Below are 23295 nucleotides of genomic sequence, written 5' to 3' on the forward strand. Positions count from 1 at the left end.
CAGTAGTATTCCATTGTGTATACATATCTCATTTTCACTGTCCATTCATGTGTTGAAAAACACTTAGATTGATTTGAGTCTTGGCTATTGTGAACCATGTGTCAATGAACATGGGACTGCAGGTATCCCTTCAATATACTGTTAAAAGAGAAACTTCAGCCAAATTAAATTTAAAGGAGTTTAATTGAGCCATGAACGATTCACAGATTGGGTGGCCACCAGAATCACAGCAGATTCAGAGAGACTCCAGGGTCAGAACAAACTTGTAGACAAAAAAAGTAAATTGATGTACAGGAATCAGGAGTGAGGTACAGAAGAGCTGGATTGGTTACAACTCTGCATTTGCCTTATTTGAATGTGCAGCAGTGTATGAGTGATTGAAGTGTGGCTGCTGGGATTGGCCAAGACTCAGTGATTGTTACAGAAACATACGCCTAAACTAGGTTTTGAATCTTGTCTACCTGTTAAGTTACATTGCAGTTCATCTACAAGGACTCAAATATAGAAGAGTGAAGTCCTTCTCAAGATATATTTAGTTTGCTTTAGCCATACTAATTCCAGTTCCTTTGGACACATACCCAGACAAGGGATTACTGGGTGATATGGTAGTTCTAGTTTTAGTTTTTTTGAGGAAGTTTCTTACCATTTTCTATAATGGCTGTACTAATTTAAATTCCTACTGACAATGTATCAGAGTTCTCTTTTCTCTACTTCCTCTCTGACACTGTCATCTTTCATCTTTTTGATAAAAGCCATTCTGACCAATATGAGGTGTTATCTCTTTGTGGTTTTAATTTGCATTTGCCTAATTGATTAGTCTAATTAGTAATGCTGAGCATATTTTTTTTTTTATGTACCTATTGGCCATTTGGTTGGTTGGTTGTGTGTTTTTAGTAATGTCTGTCCAAGTCCTTTGTCTATTTTTAAATTAGATTATTTGTTTTCTTACTATTGAGTTTGAGTTGTTTCTACACTTTAGATCTCAACTCCTTATTAAAGGTATGGTTTGGCTAGGCACAGTGGCTCATGCCTGTAATTGCAGCACTTTGGGAGGGCATGGGAGAATCTTGTTGGGAGGATCATTTGAGGTCGGGAGTTCGAGACCAACCTGGCCAACATGGTGAACTCCTGTCTCTACTAAAAATACAAAATATGCTGGGCAATAGTGGCAGGTGCCTGTAATCTCAGCTACTTAGGAGGCTGAGGCAGGAGAATCACTTGAGCCTGGGAGGCAGAGGTTGCGGTGAGCTGAGATTTGGCCACTGCACTCCAGTCTGGGTGAGAGAGTGAGAGCCTGTCTCAGAAATTAAAAAAAAAAAAAAAGAATAAATAAATACATGGTTTGCAAATTCTGTGGATAGTCTATGCTTCTTTTGCTGTGCAGGAGATGTTTAGTTTGATGCCATCCCATTTGGCTATTTTTGCTTTTGTTGCCTGTGCTTTTGTGGTGGTATCCAAAACAATCATTGCTCAGACCCATGTTGTAGAGACTTCCTGCTATGTTTTCTTCTAGTTATTTTACAGTTTCAGGTCTTATATTTAAGTCTTTAATCTGTTTTGAGTTGCTTTTTATATATGGTACAAGGATTTAATTTCATTTATTCTCTCGGTATACAGTGAGCTCTTTTATTCTGTGTACACAGGTTTCCTTTCATCTCAGAAAAGTCTTCTCATTTTTTTTTTTTTAACTTTAAGTTCAGGGGCACCTGTATAGATTTTTAAACTTGTGTCATGGGACTGTTTTACAGATTATTTTGTCACACATCTATTAAGCCTAGTTGTGCCCACTGATAAGATCACTTATGAATAAAAATATTTTTATAAATAGATGACGTGTTCCAATATTTTTCTTTGACAGGCACGTGAAACTATATCTCTGCTTACACAAATCTGGCCAGAAGGCTCTGACATTCGGCGTGTCTATTGTGTTACTTCATGCTCATTGTCTTTGAGAATGTATCGTCGCTTTTTAGAAAACAGAAATTCCAGGGGACTCCACCAAGATGACCAAATAAAAACAGCTCCAGAGTGCAGCTCCAAGCAAGAAAGACGCAGAAGACGCGTGATCTCCACATCTCCAACTGAGGTACCAGGTTCATTTCAATGGGACTGGTTGGACAGTGGGTATAGCCCAAGGAGGGTAAACTGTGGCAGAGTGGGGCCCTGCCTTACCTGGGAAGTGCAACTGAACAGAGCATTGGGGACATCCCCCTCCACTGGCACTCTGGTTCAGATACTGCACTTCTCCCATGCCCTCTGCAACCCACAGACCAGGAAATCCCCTTCAGGCTGAAAAGCGCCATGAGTTACCAACAGAGATCTGAGCGGCAGCTCTGACAGATGCTGTGGGTTGTCAGCACAGATCTGGGTGAACATGTTGACTAGCAACAAGAGCACCTGCAGGGCGGAGCTACCCACTCCCCAGAAAGAGGGGGAGCTGAAAGCAGGGACACAGATGATATGGCTTGGTAGGTCCTACCCACAAAAAGACCAACAAACTGAAACCCTCTCACTTGAGAGTTTTGCAGCCAGCACATCAGTTTGACCTCAACTTGGGATGATTGAGCCTGGTGGGGGGATGGGCATCCACCGTTGCTAAGGGAGTCTAAACCTATCTGTGTAAACAAAAGCCAGAGGAAGCTTACACAGCAGCTGGACTGAGTTTATGACAGCCCAGCAGTGCCTCTGCAGGCAGACAAGGGACAGACTGCCTCCTCAAGCAGCTCCCTGACCCCTATATAACCAAAAAGGCATCTATATAACCAAAAAGACAGGAGAGCTCTGGCTGTCACCTGGCAGGTTACCTTCCATGACAAAGCTACCAGAGGAAAGATCAGGCAGCAATACTTGCTGATCTGCAATCCCCATGGGTGATTCCCAGGCAAGCAAGATCTAGAGTGGACTTCCAGCAGTCCTACAGCAGAGGGGCCTGACTGTTAGAAGGAAAGCTAAACAACAAAAAGAAATAGCTTCAACATAAACAAAAAGGACATCCACTTAGAGACCCCATCAGAAATCACCAACTTGAAAGGTCAAAGGTAGATAAGTCCATGAAGATGGGAAGAAACAAGCCCCAAAAATGATGAAATCATTAAAGACCAGAATGCTGCTTCTCCTCCAAGGGATCACAACTCCTCACCACCAAAGGAACAAAACAGGATGGAGAATGAGTTTGACAAATTGACAGAAGCAGATTTCAGAAGGTGGCTAATAACAAATTTCTCTGAACTAAAGGAACATGTTCTAACCCAATGCAAAGAAACTAAAAACCTTGAAAAAAGATTAGACAAAATGCTAACTAGAATAACCAGCTTAGAGAAGAACATAAACAACTTGACGGAGCTGAAAAATACAGCATGAGAACTTCGCAAAGCATATACAAGGCTCAATAACTGAACTGATCAAGCGGATATCAGAGATCGAACTGATTTATTTCATATCAACTCAATGAAATAAAATGAGAAGGCAAGATCAGAGAAAAAAAAGAGTGAAACGAAATGAGCAAAGTCTCCAAGATATATGGGATTATGTGAAAAGACCTAATCTCTGCTTGATCGGTATACCTGAACATGATTGGGAGAATGAATTCAAGCTGGAAGACACTCTTTAGGCTATTACCCAGGAGAACTTCCCCAACTTAGTGAGGCAGACCAACATTCAAATCCAGGAAATGCAGAGAACACCACAAAGATGTTCATCAAGAATAGCAACCCCAAGGCACATAATCATCAGATTCAGAAGGGTTGAAATGAAGGGAAAAATGCTAAGGGCAGCCAGAGAGAAAGTTCAGGTCACCCACAAAGGGAAGCTCATTAGACTCACAGTGGATCTCTTGGCAGAAACCCTACAGGCCAGAAGAGAATGGGGGCCAATACTCAGCATCCTTAAAGAACAGAACTTTAAACCCAGAATCTCACATCCAGCCAAACTAAGCTTCATAAACGAAGGAGAAATAAAATCCTTTATGGGCAAACAATTGCTGAGAGATTTCGTCACCACCAGACCTGCCTTACAAGAGCTTCTGAAGGAAACACTAAACATGGAAAGGAACAACCAGTACCAGCCACTGCAAAAACATACCAAATGGTAAAGACTAATGACGCAATGAAGGAACGATGTCAACTAATGGGCAAAACAACCAGCCAGTAACAAAATGGTAGGATCAGATTCACACATAACAATATTAACGTTAAAAGTAAATGGCCTAAATGCCCTGATCAAAAGACACAGACTGGCAAACTGGATAAAAAGTCAAGACCCATTAGTATGCTGTATTCAGGAGACCCATCTCACATGCAAAGACACCCATAGACTCAAAATAAAGGAATAGAAGAAGATTTACCAAGCAAATGGAGAGGAAAAAAAAAAAAAAGCAGGGGTTGCAATCTTAGTCTCTGATAAAATAGACTTTAAACCAACAAAGATCAAAAGAGACAAAGAATGACATTACATAATGGTAAAAGGATCAATCCAACAAAAAGAGCTAACTATCCTAAATATATATGCACCAAATCTCAGGAGCACCCAGATACATAAAGCAAGTTCTTAATGACCTACAAAGAGACTTAGACTTCTGCACAATAATAGCGAGAGACTTTAACACTCCACTGTCAACATTAGACAGATCAAGACAGAAAATCAACAAGGATATCCAGGACTTGAATGCAGACCTGGAACAAGCAGACCTAATAGATATCTACAGAGTTCGCCACCCCAAAGCCACAGAATATACATTCTTCTCAGCACCACATCACACTTACTCTAAAATTGACCACATAATTGGTAGTAAATCACTCCTCAGCAAATCCAAAAAATATGGAAATCATAACAAATAGTCTCTCAGACCACAGTGCAATCAAATTATAACTCAAGATTAAGAAACTCATCCAAAACCACTCAACTACATGGAAACTGCACAACTTGCTCCTGAATGACGAGTGGTTAAACAGTGAAGTGAAGGCAGAAATAAAGATTCTTTGAAAACAATGAGAATGAAAACACAATATACCAGAATCTCTGGGACATATTTAAAGCAGTGTCTAGAGGAAAATTTGTAGCAATAAATGCCCACATGAGCAGTGAGGGAAGATCTAAAATCGATATCCTATCATCCAAATTGAAAGAGCTAGAGGGCCGGGCGCGGTGGCTCAAGCCTGTAATCCCAGCACTTTGGGAGGCCGAGGCGGGTGGATCACGAGGTCGAGAGATCGAGACCATCCTGGTCAACATGGTGAAACCCCGTCTCTACTAAAAGTGCAAAAAATTAGCTGGGCATGGTGGCGCGTGCCTGTAATCCCAGCTACTCAGGAGGCTGAGGCAGGAGAATTGCCTGAACCCAGGAGGCGGAGGTTGCGGTGAGCCGAGATCGCGCCATTGCACTCCAGCCTGGGTAACAAGGGCGAAACTCAGTCTCAAAAAAAAAAAAAAAAAAAAAAAAAAAAAAAAAAAAAAAAGAAAGAAAGAGCTAGAGGAGCAAGATCAAAAAACTCAAAAGCTAGCAGAAGACAAGAAATAACTAAGATCAGAGCAGAACCGAAGGAGATAGAGACACAAAAACCCTTCAAAAATCAATAAATTCATGAGCTGGTTTTTTTGAAAAGATCAAGAAAATAGACATACTGCTAGCCAGACTAATACAAAAGAAAAGAGAGAAGAATCGAACAGATGCAATAAAAAATGATAAAGGGGATATCACCATCAATTCAACAGTGGACACTTACACCCTCCCAAGCCTAAACCAGGAAGAAGGTGAGTGAAATTGAGTTTTCTTCTGAAACTTCCAAACAACAACAAGAAAGGGAACCTCCCGAACTCGTTTTATGAAACCAACATCATCCGATACTGAAACCTGGCAGAGACACAGCTAAAAAAGAAAACTTCAGGCCAATATCCATAACGAACATTGACACAAAAATCTTCAACAAAATACTGGCAAACCAAATGCAACAGCACATCAAAAAGCTTATCCATCACAATCAGGTAGGCTTCATCCCATAGATGCAAGGCTGGATCAACATATGCAAATCTATAAATGTAATCCATCACGTAAAACAGAACCAAAGACAAAAACCAAATAATTATCTCAATAGATGCAGAGAAGGACTTCAACAAAATTCAACAGTGCTTTATGCTAAAAACTCTCAATAAACTAGGTTTCAATGGAATGTATCTCAAACTCACAGCCAATATCATTCTGACAAACTCACAGCCAATATCATAGTGAATGGGCAAAAGCTGGAAGCATTCCCTTTGAAAACTGGCACTAAACAAGGATTCTCTCTCTCACCACTCCTATTCAATGTAGTATTGGAAGTTCTAGCCAGAGCAATCAGGCAAGAAAAAGAAATAAAGGGTATTCAATTAGGAAAATAGGAAGTCGAATTGTATCTATTTGCAGACAACATGATTGTATATTTAGAAGACCCCATTGTCTCAGCCCAAAAGCTCCTCAAGATGATAAACAACTTCAGCAAAGTCTCAGGAAGCAAAACCAATGTACAGAAATCACAAGCATTCCTATAAACCGATAACAGACAAATAGCCAAATATGAGCAAACTCCCACTCACAATTGCTACAAAGAGAATAAAATACCTAGGAATACAACTAAAAAAGGATGTGAAGGACCTCTTCAAGGAGAACTACACACCACTGTTCAAGGAAATAAGAGAGGACACAAACAGGTGGAAAAACATTCCATGCTCCTGGTTATGAAGAATCAATGTTGTGAAAATGGCTATAGGCCCCAAAGTAATTTACAGATTCAACGCTATCCCCATCAAGCTACCATTGACCTTCTTCACAGAACTGGAAAAAACTACCTTAAACTTCTTACAGAACCAAAAGAGAGCCTGCATAGCCAAGACAATCCTAAGCAAAAAGAACAAAGCGGGAGGCATCACACTACCTGACTTCAAACTATACACACAGGCTACAGTATTAAGAACAGCATGGTACTGGTACCAAAACAGAGATATAGACCAATGGAACAGAATATAGACCTTGGAAGTAATGCCACACATCCACAACCATCTAATCTTTGACAAACCTGACAAAAACAAGCAATGGGGGAAGGATTCCCTGCTGAATAAATGGTGTTGGGAAAACTGACTAGCTATGTGCATAAAGATGAAACTGGATCCTTTCCTTACACCTTACAGTAAAATTAACTTCAGATGGATTGAAGATTTAAACATAAGACCTAACACCATAAAAACCCTAGAAGAAAGCCTAAGCAAACCATTCAGGACATAGGCATAAGCAAGGACTTCATGACTAAAACACCAAAGGCAATGGCAACAAAAGCCAAAATAGACATATGGAATCTAATTAAACTTAGGAATTTCTGCACAGCAAAAGCAACAATCATCAGAGTGAATTGGCAACCAACAGAATGGGAAAAGATTTTTGTAATCTACCCATCTGACAAAGGGCTAATATCCAGAATCTACGAAGAACTAAAGCAGATTTACAAGAAAAAAAAAAACAAACCCATACAATAGTGGGTGAAAGATATGAACAGACACTTTCCAAAGAGAACATGTATGAGGCCAATAAACATGAAAAAATGCTCATCAGCACTGGTCATTACAGTAATGTAAATCAAAACCACATTGAGATACCATCTTACGCCAGTTAGAATGGCAGTCATTAAAAAATCTGGAGATAACAGATGCTAGAGAGGATGTGGAGAAATAGGAACACTTTTACACTGTCACTGAGAGTGTAAATTAATTCAACCATTGTGGAAGACAGTGTGGTGATTCCTCAAGGATCTAGAAATTCCATTTGACCCAGCAATCCCATTACTGGGTATATACCCAAAGGACTATAAATCGTTCTGTTATAAAGACACATGCACACCTGTGTTTATTGTGGCACTGTTTACAACAGTGAAGACCTGGAACCAACCCAAATGCCCATTGATGATAGATTGGAAAAGGAAAATGTTGCACATACACACCATGGAATACTATGCAGCCATAAAAAGGAAGAGTTCATGTCCTTTGCAGGGATATGAATGAATCTGGAAACCATCATTCTCAGCAAACTCACACAAGACCAGAAAACCAAACACTGCATGTTCTTATTCTTAGAAGGGTGTTGAACCATGAGAACACATGGGCACAGGGAGGGGAATGTCACACATTGGGGTGTGTTGGGGGCTGGAGGCTAGGGAAAGGACAGTGAGGCGTGGGGAGGTTGGGGAGGAACAATATTGGGAGAAATGCCTAATATAGGTGTCGGGGTGATGGAGACAGCAAATCACCATGGCATGTGTATACCTATGTAACAATCCTGCAAGATCTGCACATGTATCCCAGAAATTAAAGTACAATGATTTTAAAAAAAGGAAACAGAAATCCCTCCTCTGGTCAGAAACTGAGACCCAACAGGTGTGTTTGTTATAACATTACTGGGAAATACTATTGCTCTCCACCTAGGAAGTTTTATTGATTTATATCTTTCACTTTCTCTATTTGGAGCTTCATGTTTTTCTCTTATTTGTATACACTTCAAAAAATACAATTGAAATTTATGTTTATCAGTTTACTATATGGATGTTTCCCTTAGTATATATTGAGTCTAAATCATCGAAAGGAAAATGAAACAAGACAGGATATTAGCACTTGGAGGAAGCCTACTATGCGACTATGTTTTGGGCTTTTGATATGCATTGTGCCATGCAGTCCTCACGACAGCCTTGTGAGAAAGGCACTATTATTCCCACTTCACATATGAGAACACTGAAGTTGAAATAGTCCAGGTAACATTTTTCAAACCAAAGCTAGTAAATAGCAATGTGGATGGAGCTCAGGTCTGTCTTGGGTAAATTTCACACTGCTAACTGTCTGTTTTTTTCTTTTTTGAGAGGTAGTCTCACTCCTGTTGCTCGAACTGGAGTGCAGCGACACAATCTCGGCTCACTGCAAGCTCCGCCTCTTGGGTTCAAGTGATTCTCCTGCCTCAGCCCCCCAGGGTAGCATGGTGGTAACAGGTGCACACCACCACGCCTGGTTAATTATTCATATTTTTAGTAGATATGAGTTTCACCATGTTGATGAGGCTAGTCTTGAACTCCTTATCTCAGGTGATCCACCCACCTTGGCCTCCCAAAGTGCTAGGATTACAGGTATGAGCCACCGCACCCAGCCACCAACTGTCTTTTGAAAGACCATTCCTACTGTAGTGTTTTGGCGTCATCCTACCAGAAAGATACTAACGTTTTTAACCCTCTTTATGGCTAATAAAGTCCATTAAGAATCTGTTGGCTAGTTTGGATTCCTTCCCCAAATACACAGTGGTCTCTACATATGTGTGCTTATGGGTGTGCATGTGCACACATACACACACACTCTTACACACTCAGACACACATGTATACACATACTATTCTGTATATGATCTCCTGGAGGGTTGCTCATGATCTTTTACCTAGCATACTTATAATTGTTTTTCCAATATCTAGTTGAATGTATTTTTAGTGAAACATTTCTTCATGGCTAGATGTGCTATTATAAATCATTCTCACAAAAATGATGCTAAGTCAAATCTGTCTCTCTGGGACTTCTAATGATTAGACTCTATTTGGCCTTCTGGAGGTGCCTTGATGAAATCCTACACTTGCTTCTTTGACACCTCTGTAAATGTTTGATGATAGCTATCACGTTCTTGTCTTACAGTTTCAGATGTGCCCACTTCTTTACCCTTGTTCTCACAGGGCAGATTTTTCAGATCTGTTACCATCCTAGTGTCCTCGACATGGTAATTTCAATATTATCCTAAAAATATGATGCCTTGGATGGAATAGAGCATTTAATATGTGGCTCCATTCATGCAGAGTCCTGTGAAATTACGACTTCATTAGTTGCTTGATCAACTCATGTAGAGTTTGGCTTAACTAAAATCCTGAAAATTGTCTTATTTTAACTACTGTTAAACCGGCAGCTTCCTGCTCCACTTATCTCACATCTGTGTAAATGCAGTGGAGTTTATATTATAAAGAAAAGGAAAGTCTTTACAAAATGTAGAATGAAAAATATAATAATTCAGCTGGGTGCTGTGGCTCACGCCTGTAATCCTAACACTTTGGGAAGCCGAGTCAGGTGGATTACCTCAGTTCTGGGGGTTCAAGACCAGCCTGGCCAATATGGTGAAACCCTGTCTTTACTAAAAATACAAAAGTTAGCTGTGCCTGGTGGTGAGTACCTGTAATCCTACCTACTCAGGAGGCTGAGGCAGGCGCATTGCCTGAACCAGGGGGTCAGAGGTTGCAGTGAGCTGAGATTGTGCCATTTCACTCTAGCCTGGGTGAAAGAGTGAAACTCTGTCAAAAAAAAAAAATAAGAAAGAAAGAAGAAGAAAAAAAGTAATAATTCCTGATTCCTGTGCAGCAAAGGTGGCCGCCAGCTCCTGTGGTCCTATATGCTTATTACGCAGTGTCGCGTCCTGCTGTTTTCTGGCTTACTTCCTTTATTTTATTCAGGTGAAAAGCAATTGCTTAACCCTGCAGGAGATGGAAGATTTGTGTAAACTGCATTGTCTCACTGTGGTTCTTCTACTCCATCTGCCTCTTTCTCAAAGAGCTTGTGCCAGATTCATCACTTCCCACTGGGCGGAGGACACAAAGCCCTTATTACAAATGGTAAATGTACTCTTGATTAGTTTACTATTTTTGTATTTTGAATGTTCGATAGATAAAAACCACAATAACTTTTAAAATTCACTATTGTGGGACTACTTTTAGTTTAATGGCCTACACCAATCACTTTCTAATTTCAGCATCTATGTTTAGGAGAACTAACACGTAGCATGATATGTATCTAACCTAAGGAAAAAGCCTCTCTATTTATTTGTCGTTAAATCTCTGCCAAGATCCGGTTTTTGTGTTATCAACTATAGCTGATTGTTGATGATCACTGTGGTCTGCTCTTAAGAGAAACTTAAGAAATCAACGTAATAGTCTATTACTTTCTGTTATCGAGAATATTTAGAGACAATTTGGAGGCTTTAGGAAAACAGAAGCAAAAACAAAAGAAAAACTTCCCCAGAGTACTACCACTTAAATCATTGCAGCTAACTATTAACATTTTGGTGTATTCTCTTTATTTTACATGCATATGTTTTTCCGATGTTTTGTTTCTTATATTGGAACTCTCTATATACACACACATATTTTCTTTTCATGTTTTTCTATTTTCTTTCACAATATTGGTTAGTATCATTTTTTGTGGCTACTAGTTATCTTTTAGTATCATGGTTTACTTACCTGTCTCTCTATTATGAAATATTAAGAAGACTTTGATGGTTGTATTAGGGATGCTGTTATTCTCTTTGTGTATAAGCCTTTTCCTTTAATTTGGGGTTATTGATTTTGGCTTGAGAGCTAGAAATGGGATTGATGGATCAGTTGGCATGAACTTTTTTTAAGGCTCATGATACATATAGTGAAAATGTTCAAGGAAAGTATTTTATAACCAATCAACTAGGGAGCCAGGCAACAGACATTTAGTGCATTGTGCTTATCACTGGGATAGGGTGAGGAAAATAAAGACATATTTGTCCTTCCCACTCTAACCCCTTCAGAGAGCTATATTTTCCAGAGAAGGCCGATATTAAATTTTAAAAGGAATTATGAAGAAGGAACCATAGGATGCTTTATAATCTGATAATAAAAAGATCCAACGTAGTCTGAAAACAGTGGTTCTTCTAAAGGAATGAAGAGACCCAAGTCCTGAAGGAAGGGAGGAAGTTAGCAGGTTGGAGAGAGGATGAAACCAGATTCCAGCATGTGTGATTATCCTGAGGATGGTGTCACCAAGGGACTGAGATACATCTATCATAGTAGGGGTAGGAAAAATTTGGGAAAGTGATGAAGCTGAAGAGGTGGGTAAGAGACAAGTCCAATAGGATTCTGTAGGCCCTGTGAAGAGAATGGAGATGGAACTTGAGAAAAGCACAATGAGGATCCACGGGATGGTTTCAAATGGATGAGTGGCATTTGCATTGGAAAAAACTTTCCTAGGCTTGCAGTGCAGAGAGTGCACTGTGGGGGCAGAACAGGGGGGATTCTTGGAAATTAGGTGACTATTACCTCAGTCATGTACATGTGGATGGTGTTGGGGTCAGCGAGGGGTAAATAGAGATGAATAGCAATGGGCGACTTTGAGAGCTATTTAAGGTGAAGAATGACAGATTTAGTGACTGAGTGTGGGGAATGCGGGAAAGGAAGGCGTCAAATAGCTCCCAGATCCCTGGCTTGAGCCTTTTGGGGATGCTGCCATTGGATGAAGGGCACATTAGTGGGGAAGGACTGTGAGTTTCTTTTCTGGAAATATCGAGTTTAAATGCCAATAAAATGTCCATCTGGAGATATCTAGTAAACAATTTGAAACAATGGTTTGGACTTAGAAGGATCGAAGGGGCTAGAGATAAAAGTTTAGGAATCGTTACCCTATGGATGTTAATTGATGCTATGCTAAGAGATGAAATTATTTTGGAAGAGAGATATGGTAAGAGAGCTGAGGACAGTAAGTTCAAATGTTCCAATATTCAACACTTAACTATGTGTTGAGCCACGCAAAAGACACTGAGAAGGAACCACTTAGATAAATAGGAATAAAATCAAGGAGAACAGATTGTCCTGAAGGTCAAAGGAACTGGGCAGTTCAAAAGGTGGCTGTGATTCATAGTATCAGCTGCCATAGAGGATTGTTTAATAGGCAGAGGACTGAAAATACGTCGGTTTTAATGACACGGAGCTCACTATTGATCATAATTAAGAGACTAATTAAGGTCTAGGTTGTACTTTTCATTAATAGGAAACATTCGTCTTTAATTAGACATACAACGATCCTCTTATGCCCTCATTTTGCAAGGGTAAAACTTGGCCTCGGCCTCGTGGTCCACGAGCACAGCTAATGAATGATCCAGGTGAGATCTGACTTCCCTCTGTCCAGCTGCCAAATATGTGCCCTATGGAGCAACAGCTGATTAGCCTGTGGTCAGCCACCTGTCCTGCCTTTCCCATATTCCACGCCTCATTTTTGGTAACACCCGGTAGCTTGAAGCGTAATTTCAGATAGCCCCTAATATTTTCACTATAAAAGTAATTTTGAGGCCTCTGGAGAAAGCAACTAAGCAAATCATAGAAGGGATCTTTCCGTGAGGTTTAATCTGAATCTTGAAGATGGAGATCATTCAGGTAGGTGGATGGGAATCTTAGAGTTTGAAGGATTCAACATCTTCTAGGTCCCTGAACACTCAAATACATTATTTAAAAAAATGCTCTTTTGACCTGAAAGTTAAATCCGAGCATATTAAAATCTAAATAAAGAACGGAAGCACATTTCAAAGCAGGAATATTTTTGTAACTTTGGGATTCTATCTGTGGGTAATTGTGAGACAAATACTATTTTGAGAGTCAAATGTCGATTTCCCTGATTCAGGATAAAGCACTATATGGAACACATTTTTTGGATCAGTTTTTATTTTATTTTATGCTTTAATTCCTTAAGGCATTCACCATTCCTCAGCCTGAATGCGCTTTCATTAGTAAGAATTGGAACCGTGCTATGCACTGCCTTTCAGTTCAGAAGCATATGAACTCTATAGTTTATTAATATGAAAATTGCCAATAACTTGGTTTTCTCTTCAATTTTCAGAAAAAGTGGTGTGAATATTTTGTCCTAAGAAATATACATAGTTTTGAATTCTGGAATCTGAACTTAATTCACCTTTCTGACTTAAGTGATGAGCTTTTGTTGAAGAATATTGCTTTTTATTATGAAAATGAAAATATAAAAGGTACCATCTCAGTATATTATGATAATTGTATTTTCATCCACAGACAAGCCTTATAAGGAATTTAAAACTGCAAAATAATTTTTCTGCATTTTCAACATATAACATAGCAATTATATTCATTTTTCATCTTTGTTCATATATGTATGTAATATTTTAGTTGCAATCAGAGGGAATGATGTATTTTAAAATATTTCTTCAGTTAATATTACATTAAAAGTATTTCTGGAGAAAATATATGTTTGCACGTTCAGCATTTTCAGTTAATTTCAAAAGTTGAATTTTTCATTTAAATGCATGCATAATATCTCTTCATAAAATTTAATTAATCATTTCACTGTCATTAAGATATTTAAGAAATTTAATTTTATTCCAAAAGATAAGTCTGATTTACATATTTTATATATAATTTGTTTTTCTTTCCTTAATATCTTTTCTTAAGATAAGGTTTCTGATATTTCCTAATAGTTAAACAAAACAAAACAAAAACATATTTGGACAGAACTCTAACTGATTGAACATTATTGAAGTTTTGACCACTGTGATGTGGTTCCTTCATATTGTAATCACCATAATAAACTGGCTACATGTAAACTTAACAATCTTTTACAAATTTTTCTCATCTCTCAAAAATTAAAGTTTTTATTCAGTTTTGTTGGTTGTAAAGTTATGCGTGGCATGATGTTTTTATTACCTTAAAGAGTAGTTAAAGGTTCATGATTTTGTTTTGTTTTGTTTTGTTTTGAGAGAGTCTTGCTCTGTAGCCGGGCTGGAGTGCAGTGGCGCAATCTCGGCTCACTGCAACCTCCGCCTCCTGGGTTCAAGCGATTTTTCTGCTCAGCCTACTGAGTAGTTGGGACCACAGGCACATGCCACCATGCCAGGCTAATTTTTGTGTTTTTAGTAGAGACAGGGTTTCACCATGTTGGCCAGGATGGTCTCGATCTCTTGACCTTGTGATCTGCCCGCCTCGGTCTCCCAAAGTTCTGAGATTACAGGCTGATTTGTTTTTTTAGTTAATATAGTTATAATTTTAATACTTAGTTATTAAAAAGAAAAACAAGATAAACTTTACAATCTGTATCTCTTTGTCAACACTAGTGACTATTTTCATTTATGTCCAATGTGGAACTCAGTAAAAATTTCACCGTGTAGAAAGTATTTCAAAATTCCATTAATTTACTCAAAATGTGGCTAATGATTCTTTGTGTGGGTGTGAATAGCTTCTACTATTTAGTGTTTTTAATTGTTATGTAGGCCTACATTTGAATTTGGGAGATACCATTATGAAAGATTATGAATATCTCTGGAACACCATATCAAAGGTGGTCAGAGACTTTGAGGTTGGACAGCCATTTCCTCTGAGAACAACAAAATTTTGTTTTCTTCAAAAGAAACCGTCACCAATCAAAGGTAATAAACTTCTAATTTAATCTGAAATGAAAGCACCATTCCTCTGAAAATGTTTAGTAAACACCACTAATTCAGTGCTGCAAGAATAAATAATTTTCTGGCACTTGATTTTAACAACAAAAATAAGTTAGCTTTATTCTATCTCCTTGGAGTGGTATGCTATAATAATCAAGGTTTACATTTTGCTTATAATTAATATTGTTTCAATTATGAAACACAGCCAGGTATATGTGACTTCCATTTCCAGTAATATGGCAGTATAGATCAACAGAAAAAAATCTCTTTGTGTAAAACACCTGAAATGCTGGATAAGAGACACCAAATATCTTTTCATATAATTATAGCTAAGCTCAAAACAATAGAAGAGGAATCCTAGGGGCTGAAAAATTTAGGGAGGGCCACGTGGGCTCTCTGGCTCTTTTAGGCAGCGAGTTGCAGGGGCTTAAATCAGAAAGGATCTGGACAAACACAGGCAGAGGGAGGGCCAGGAGCTCAGGCAGAGCAATGGCGGTTTACCTGGAATCATGAGCCAGATGTTACACAGAAAGTCATCCATTCCTCCATTATCATCATCATGTACACGATATGTATGTATGTATGTATGTATCATCTATCTGTCATCTGTCTACCTCTATCTATCTATCTATCTATTCCCTATCTATTAATTATCAGTCTATTATCTATCAATCATCTATCATTTATCATCTACCTACCGATCTATCTTCTATTAATCATCTATCGATCCATCTATCGATCTTTCTAATGTGTGTGTGTGTGTGTGTGTGTGTGTGTGTGTAAAATCAAGGAGGATCAAAGAGAATATTGCAATGGAATCAAATAATTTCACTATCATCTGTATTTTTCCCTACTTCTTTATTTCATTTTCATTAATGTGTGCATGTGTATGTGTTTGTGTGTGGTGTGTGTATATATGGATCATCATAAGTATCTATCATCTATCTACCTATCTTTGATCTATCAATCATCTATTTATCATCTATCTATTCCCTATCTATTAATCATCTATCTATCATCTATCTACCTGTCTTCTATCAATTATCTATCACCTATTATTCTCCATTAATCACCTATCTATCATTTATTATCTATCAATCATCTGTCATCTATTATCTATCTACCTATCTATTATCTATCTACCTATTTACATCTATCTATCTATCTTCTATCTGTCTACATCGTGTGTGCATATATGTGTATAAAATCAAGGCAGATCCAAGAGAATACTGTAATGGTATCAAATAATTTCACTACCATCTGTATTTTTCCCTACTTATTTCTCATTTCATTTTTATGAAAGTCTCTCTCTGTGTGTATATGTACGTGTATATAGATATAGATCTATAATCTCTGAGGTTTCCATCTTCAAACACTTTGCTTGTAATAAGAAATAATAAAAGGAATTCACACTTGAAAATAAAAGGCATAGGTGTTTTTCCCTCCGCCCTTCCTCTTTCCCTTCTTCTCTTTCTCCCTCCCTCCCTCCCTCCCTTTCTTCCTTCCTTCCTCCTATCTGATTTATCCATTTATGATCTATCTACTTACCCATCCATCCATCCACCCACCCACGCACACGTCCCCCATACATATCCACATATACGCCAAAATGCTGCCTAATTATACTCTGCTCTATGCCAAAGTCTTTTACTGTGGGAAATAGCTTTCTAAGAAGGGCTTAACTTGATACATATAAATAAGATTAAGGCAAAATGTTTTTAATGTGAAATTTTAGAAAATAATACATAATATTCCTGTCTGAAAGTTTTACGTTTGTCCTTATCTCCATTTTCTGTTTACAGACAGCTCCAGTGAAATGGTGCCCAATTTAGGTTTTATTCCAATGTCATCTTCTCTAGTTGATCAATTTGCTGGAGATATTTTGAAAGATTTGCCTTTTCTAAAGAGGTATGAGGCCCAAAAGTGTGCCTTAATAAATACTTGTATAGAATGCATGAGTTATTCAACAAAGCTTATTTGAAATGTAGAAGACTGGTGTACATGACATGTAGCATGTATTTGTAATACACAACGAATTTAAAATCAAAACTTTCAGTGCCCTTTGGCCATTACTGTGTAAAAATCTATATAGCTTTTAATCTTAGAGTGAATCACTACAGCTGCGTATTTTAAATTAATGAATGAGTTAATGAATATTAGTTGATTTGGATGGGACTGTTAGAGACAAGGAGTAGATTTTGATTTTTTAAACCTCTAATAAACTGCTCTTTGGATTCTATCACCCATGTGATATTGCGGAAAGAAGAAGGGTAGCTATGATTTTCAAAAATATCATAAAATAAAATGTGTGCTGTGTTATATTTGGAAGCGTGCAATTTAAAATATGTTTTTTTTTTTTTTTTTTGTTTTTTTTTTTTTTGTCTCACAGTGATGATCCCATCGTTACTTCATTGGTTAAACAAAAGGAATTTGATGAGCTTGTGCACTGGCATTCTCATAAACCCTTGAGTGACGATTATGACAGGACCAAATGTCAGTTTGATGGTGAGCTCTGTGACTCTGGTGAAATAAACTTAAATCTACTTGACTCTCTACCTTTTACTTTATAGTGGAAAAGTATCATATCATGAGACACAAATTAAAATTTTTGAATATAGTCTACGAGATATTTAGATGTGCATTGGGAAAGACCGTAATGATAACTTATCTTTTTCTTTACTGGCAGTCATACGTATGTTATGTAGACATGTAGGTGTTTAGGAGAAAGTGCTAGAAGTTGTTTTAGGGAAAGATGGTTTGTAGTTTAAGCAATGAATGTATTCCTTGGAGTCAGATATATTGAGACCATAGTCTTTCAAGCAGTTTTACCTGTTTACACACCGTCTGACTGACTGCATGTCATGAGCACCAGCATTCTATCTGCCTTCATGCTCAGGGTGGCTGAAACGACAACAGGAGGCCCATAAAACCACTAAAGTGGATCACCAGAGACTGAATTAGGGGTCTAGTCTTCATCTCAACTTTCTGTATCCCTGTGCTTGCCCCCACCCCACTTAGAGTTGCAAAGAGTTACTCTGAGAATAATCTAGGAGTAGGCATAGCAAGTATGCTCGTATGAAGTATTTATTAGCCTGGTATGTAAATAATGACCAACGTGTGGGGGGATGCTTTCGATGAACCATTAACATGCTTCCAAGTGGTTTGGTTTGATGTATATAGTTACAGATACAGAAAAATTAATCATCTTAGTCACTGCATTTCCATGAGTATTACAGTTTTTTATGGAGGTAAGGGAGTAAGACATACCTTGACTATTATTGGGACTTTTTTTTGGGGGGGGATGGTGTTTCACTCTGTCACCCTGGCTAGAGTGCAGTGGTGCGATCTCAGCTCACTGCAACCTCTGACCCCCAGGTTCAAGTGATTCTCCTGCCTCAGCCTCCCAAGTAGCTGGGTTTACAGGTATGCGCCACCATAACTGGCTAATTTTGTATTTTTAGTAGAGATGGGGTTTCTCCATGTTGGTCAGGCTGGTCTTGAACTCCTGATCTCAGATGATCCACCTACCTCCCAAAGTGCTGGGATTAGGTGCGAGCCACTGCACCTGCTGTTTATTGGGACTTCTTATTAGATTTTATCAGTTTAGCTGCCATGCTCTGGGCTCTGGCTCTCTGGCTATGGTCTGGAGTAAGGATTTTTTATAGGCAGTGATGCAAGAAGTCAGAATATTTTAGATGTTTGTCTTCTTGACTCTGCCTCTACTTTCTTCTTAAACTAATTCACAGGGCACAGGACATGGGTAATGCCTGAAATCTGTCCTTTTTTCATTGCACTCTGATACTTGATTTAGGGAGTAGACCATTAAAGTAAGTTTTGTCACTTCCACCTTTTAAATAAGAGAAGGAATTATTATCCATAGATAATCTGATTTTACATTCTCTCTTTAGGAAGCATAATAAGATTAAATTACTTTCCACTAATTTAACTACTGGATATGGGATAATATGAAGAATTGATGAGAATGCTATTGAAAAACTACAGTAATGTTACATTTTAAGTCTTTTCTTTTTCAGAAAAATCTAGAGATCCTCGTGCTCTTAAATCTCTGCAGAAGTATCATGTTTTCCAACGATTTTATGGGAATTCATTAGAAACAGTCTCTTCCAAAGTCATCGTGACTCAAACTTTTAAGTCGAAGAAAGATTTTAGTGGGCCCAAGAGCAAAAAGGCACATGTAGGTCCTATAAATTCTATCAAATTTAAAAATTTTTCTTTTTCTTTTCTCAAGTTGATATTTGTTATCCCTTTGTTGTTTTATTTTTATATAATGCTTTTTCTTTATATATATATATGTATATATACACACACATATATATGCATATATTTTTATAAGTGATTACTTGTTATTTTAACTACTTGCTGAAAAAGCCTAACCTGTATAAAAAAGTTGTAATGGTATTCTATACATAATAACATATGTATCTATTTGAAAAATAATTAAGTGACTAAAGTTTTGTGTTTAGAAATGTTGAAATAACATTAAAAATATAGGCTGGGCACAGTGGCTCACACCTGTAATCCAAGTGCTTTGGGAGGCTGAGGCAGGTGAATCACGAGGTCAGGAGTTTGAGACCAGCCTGGACAACATGGTGAAACCCCGTCTGCATGAAAAATACAAAAAAAAAAAATTAGCCAGGTATGGTGGTAGTCACCTGTAATCCCGGTGACTCGGGAGGCTGAGGCAGGAGAATTACTTGAACTGGGAAGGTGGAGGTTGCAGTGAGCCGAGATTGTGCCACTGCACTACAGCCTGGGCAACAGTGTGAGACTCCATCTCAAAATACATGTATTTGTTTATTAGCTAATGGTAGTAAAAATCTTTTTCATATAGGTGGTAAAAACAGATATGAAATACTTATCTAATTTTTTCTAAATTGTAAAGATTGTTTACACTTTTACAAAGTATTTAAATGACTGATTAATCCACCCCGTTTTTGGGGTAGAAGGTTAGATGTCTCCGTTTCCTTTTTCTGTGTGGGTTGGACTCCTGTGACCTCTCCTTTTTCCTTCTTGGGATGTTGTTTTTCTACGCTTTTCCCAAGGGCCGTAACTGGGGAATTAATTATTATTCCAGAACTAGATTGTAACTTTCCTTATTACTAAGTAAATAAAGGAAAGTTACAATCTAGTTCTGGAATAATAGGAAATAAAGGAAAATAATTGTAACTTTCCTTATTACTAAGTAAATAAAGGAAAGTTACAATCTAGTTCTGGAATAATACTACTGTAATAATACAATCTAGTTCTGGAATAATAATACTATAATAATAATCATACTTCAATGAGTAAATAAGGAAAGTTACAAGTCTATTTCTGAAATAATACTACTACAATAATAATAATACTCCTATGAATAAATAAGGAAAGTTACAATCTATTCCTGGAATAATAATTCTAATAGCTTATGATCTGAAAATTATCAGTTGATAATTCCTGATAACATTAATGTTTAAGTACAGAAATTTTTATTTTAAAACTGAATTTTCTGATTTTACGACTTTAGAGAAAGGTCATAAAGGTTTCCATTTTAAACAAATGGGAAACTCATCAGGCTTTAGCATATTTCTATGGGCCTCAAAGTTGGAGATTTGTGATTGGCATTTCTTTTCACAAAAAGCTTCTCCCAAAATGAAAGTTTTAATATAAAGAGAAAGTACCAGCTTAACAAAACCAATGACGAATAAAGGCATTTGTCACATGTCTACCTTAACAGATTGAAATAAACATGGTGAAGTTATCAGAAATGAAACCTATAAGGACCTCAAAACATATTTTTATTCTCACTTCTGAATAATTACTTTTGTGAAATTTTTGGCAAGATCAGGAAAATGTGCATCACCAAGCCTTCAATGGACATTGCAGAACATTAGAGACAGACACTTCATCAGTTCAAGGACTTGCCGAGAAAAGCTCTTTTATTTTCTACTCAAGATAACATCAAAAACTAATTACAAATTACTCTGAAAAGTTCTCAGACCTTCTGTGAAGCCTCTATTCCGGAAGTGCTTCAAAAGTTCAGGCAGAAATTGGGTTGTCCCATCTTTTGTTTTCTGAGTCAAAGAGAAGCCTCTTCAAGCCCAACTATGTGATCATTGTTTCTCTCCTCCTTTTCATTTTTATAGCCGATTTGATTGTCAGTGAGACTATTCAATTAAACATTTATGGGTGATAAAAGCTGCTGCTTTCCGTTTTTTTTGCTTTTTTTTTTTTTTTTTACATACTCAGTAAGTTTTTATTATTTCCAATAGGTATGAAAAAGCAACTCAAAGGCATTTTTCTTCTCAACAGAAATACTGCTTTCTTTTAGGACTAGGCCTTTAGTTGCTAGGAAACGGACTTACGGGTAAGCTTGCTCTCCTCCTCTTGGGGAGCAGCTTTCTGTAATGTTTGCAGGGGCAGTCAAATCGGTAGAGGGATCATTTGTAGGTTGCGGTGATCCATGCTTTGGATCACCTGTTGTTTGCCCATTTATATTTACTAGATTAATGGTCATTTTTATTTTTTCATATCTGAAACATCTGGGCCTTGATTAGTTGGAGTCTTATTTTCATTCATTTGTTTTGAGAGATGTTATGAAAAGAGTGGTGGCCTCTTGTCTCTGATTTTGTGATATTAACTCTTTTTCTTTCTTATTTATTTATTTATGAGACAGGGTCTTGTTCCATCACCCAGGCTGGAGAACAGTGGCCCAATCTCGGCTCTCTGCAATCTCTGCCTCCCGGATTCAAGGGATTCTCGTGCCTCAGCCTCCTGAGCAGCTGGGACTACAGGCAAATGCCACCACGCTCTGCTAATTTTTGTATTTTTAGTAGAGAAGAGATTTCACCATGTTGACCAGGCTGATCTCAAAACTCCTGGTATCAGGTGATCTGCCAGCCTCAGCCTCCCAAAGTGCTAGGATTACAGGCGTGAGCCACCGTGCCCAGTGACATTTACTCTTTTATTTATAAACCACACCACTCAGAAATCTAGAAATTATCTACAGAGAGACTTTATACTCCCTAAATTAAATTGTCATGAGTTATAAATTAACAGAGGCTTAATTCACAAAACAAAAAAAGAAATTTTCACATCTTTTCAAAATGGGATGATGATCAAAGTCATCAATACACACTTAATATTGTCTTAGAATATTTCTAACTTGTTTTAAGAGATTTCTTTTTTCCTATGGGGCAGGAGACCAAGGCTGAAATAATTGCTAGAGAGAATAAGAAAAGATTATTTGCCAAAGAAGAACAAAAGGAAGAGCAGAAGTGGAATTCTTTGTCATATTCTATTGAAGAGGAAATGAAAGCGAATTTACAGTCTGGAATAAAGAAGCTGGAAGACTTTCTGAAATCCTGTAAAAGTAGCTCTGTGAAATTTCGGGTTGAAATGGTGGGGTTAACTGCCTGCCTGAAAGCCTGGAAAGAGCAGTGCCGCAGTGAAGAAGGTACGTGATTCTGTGTTTTCTCGTTTCGGTGAGTTGGAGAATTAATACAAAAGTAATGATGACAGTTGCCATTTACTAACTGGAAGACTTGTATTAGAAGACTGACTTGCACTATCCTGTTTTATGGATTATTACCTCTACAGTAGTTTCCTGCTATCTGCAGGAGGTGTGTTCTAAGACCCACAGTGATTGCCTGAAATTACAGATAGGACCAAATGCTACATACACGCTGTTTTTTCCTATTCATACATACCTATGATAAAGTTTAATTTCTAAATTAGGTACAGTAAGAGATTATCAACAATAGCTAATAATTATAACAATATACTGCAATAAAAGTTATATAAATATGGTCTCTCTTCCTCAAAATACCTTTTTGTCCCGTACCTATCCTTTTTCTTCTTATGAGAATGTGAGATGATAGAATGGCTGCATGGTGAGGTGAAGTGACGTGAATGATGTAGGCTGTTGTTGACCTTCTAATGATACAAAAGGTGCAGGATCTTCTGCTTCAGGTGATCTTGCATCACTAAGCCATGATGGAGCAGATGATTGATGTTAGGAGCAGACGATATTGATGATTGAGGACCTCCATAGTTGAAAGATTTCTGATG

General features: G+C 37.8%; 1 protein-coding gene across 3 annotated transcripts in view; it reads left to right on the plus strand.

Moving 5' to 3' along the window:
* LOC101050820 (DExD/H-box helicase 60) overlaps positions 1-23295 on the plus strand; it is a 258453-nt gene that overhangs the window by 175129 nt on the left and 60029 nt on the right. For 2 of the 3 annotated variants that reach the window (XM_039479162.2, XM_074396999.1), the window contains exons 7-14: positions 1859-2086; positions 10484-10642; positions 13662-13803; positions 15058-15213; positions 17031-17136; positions 17618-17733; positions 19263-19423; positions 22426-22681. The exons of the other annotated variant lie outside the window; for it this stretch is intronic. In XM_039479162.2, the coding sequence (XP_039335096.2) occupies positions 1859-2086; positions 10484-10642; positions 13662-13803; positions 15058-15213; positions 17031-17136; positions 17618-17733; positions 19263-19423; positions 22426-22681 (1324 nt within the window). The remainder of the gene's footprint in view (positions 1-1858; positions 2087-10483; positions 10643-13661; positions 13804-15057; positions 15214-17030; positions 17137-17617; positions 17734-19262; positions 19424-22425; positions 22682-23295) is intronic. 3 annotated transcript variants of the gene reach the window in all.

This window comes from Saimiri boliviensis, chromosome 3, assembly GCF_048565385.1.
Source record: "Saimiri boliviensis isolate mSaiBol1 chromosome 3, mSaiBol1.pri, whole genome shotgun sequence".
Lineage (NCBI taxonomy): Eukaryota > Metazoa > Chordata > Mammalia > Primates > Cebidae > Saimiri > Saimiri boliviensis.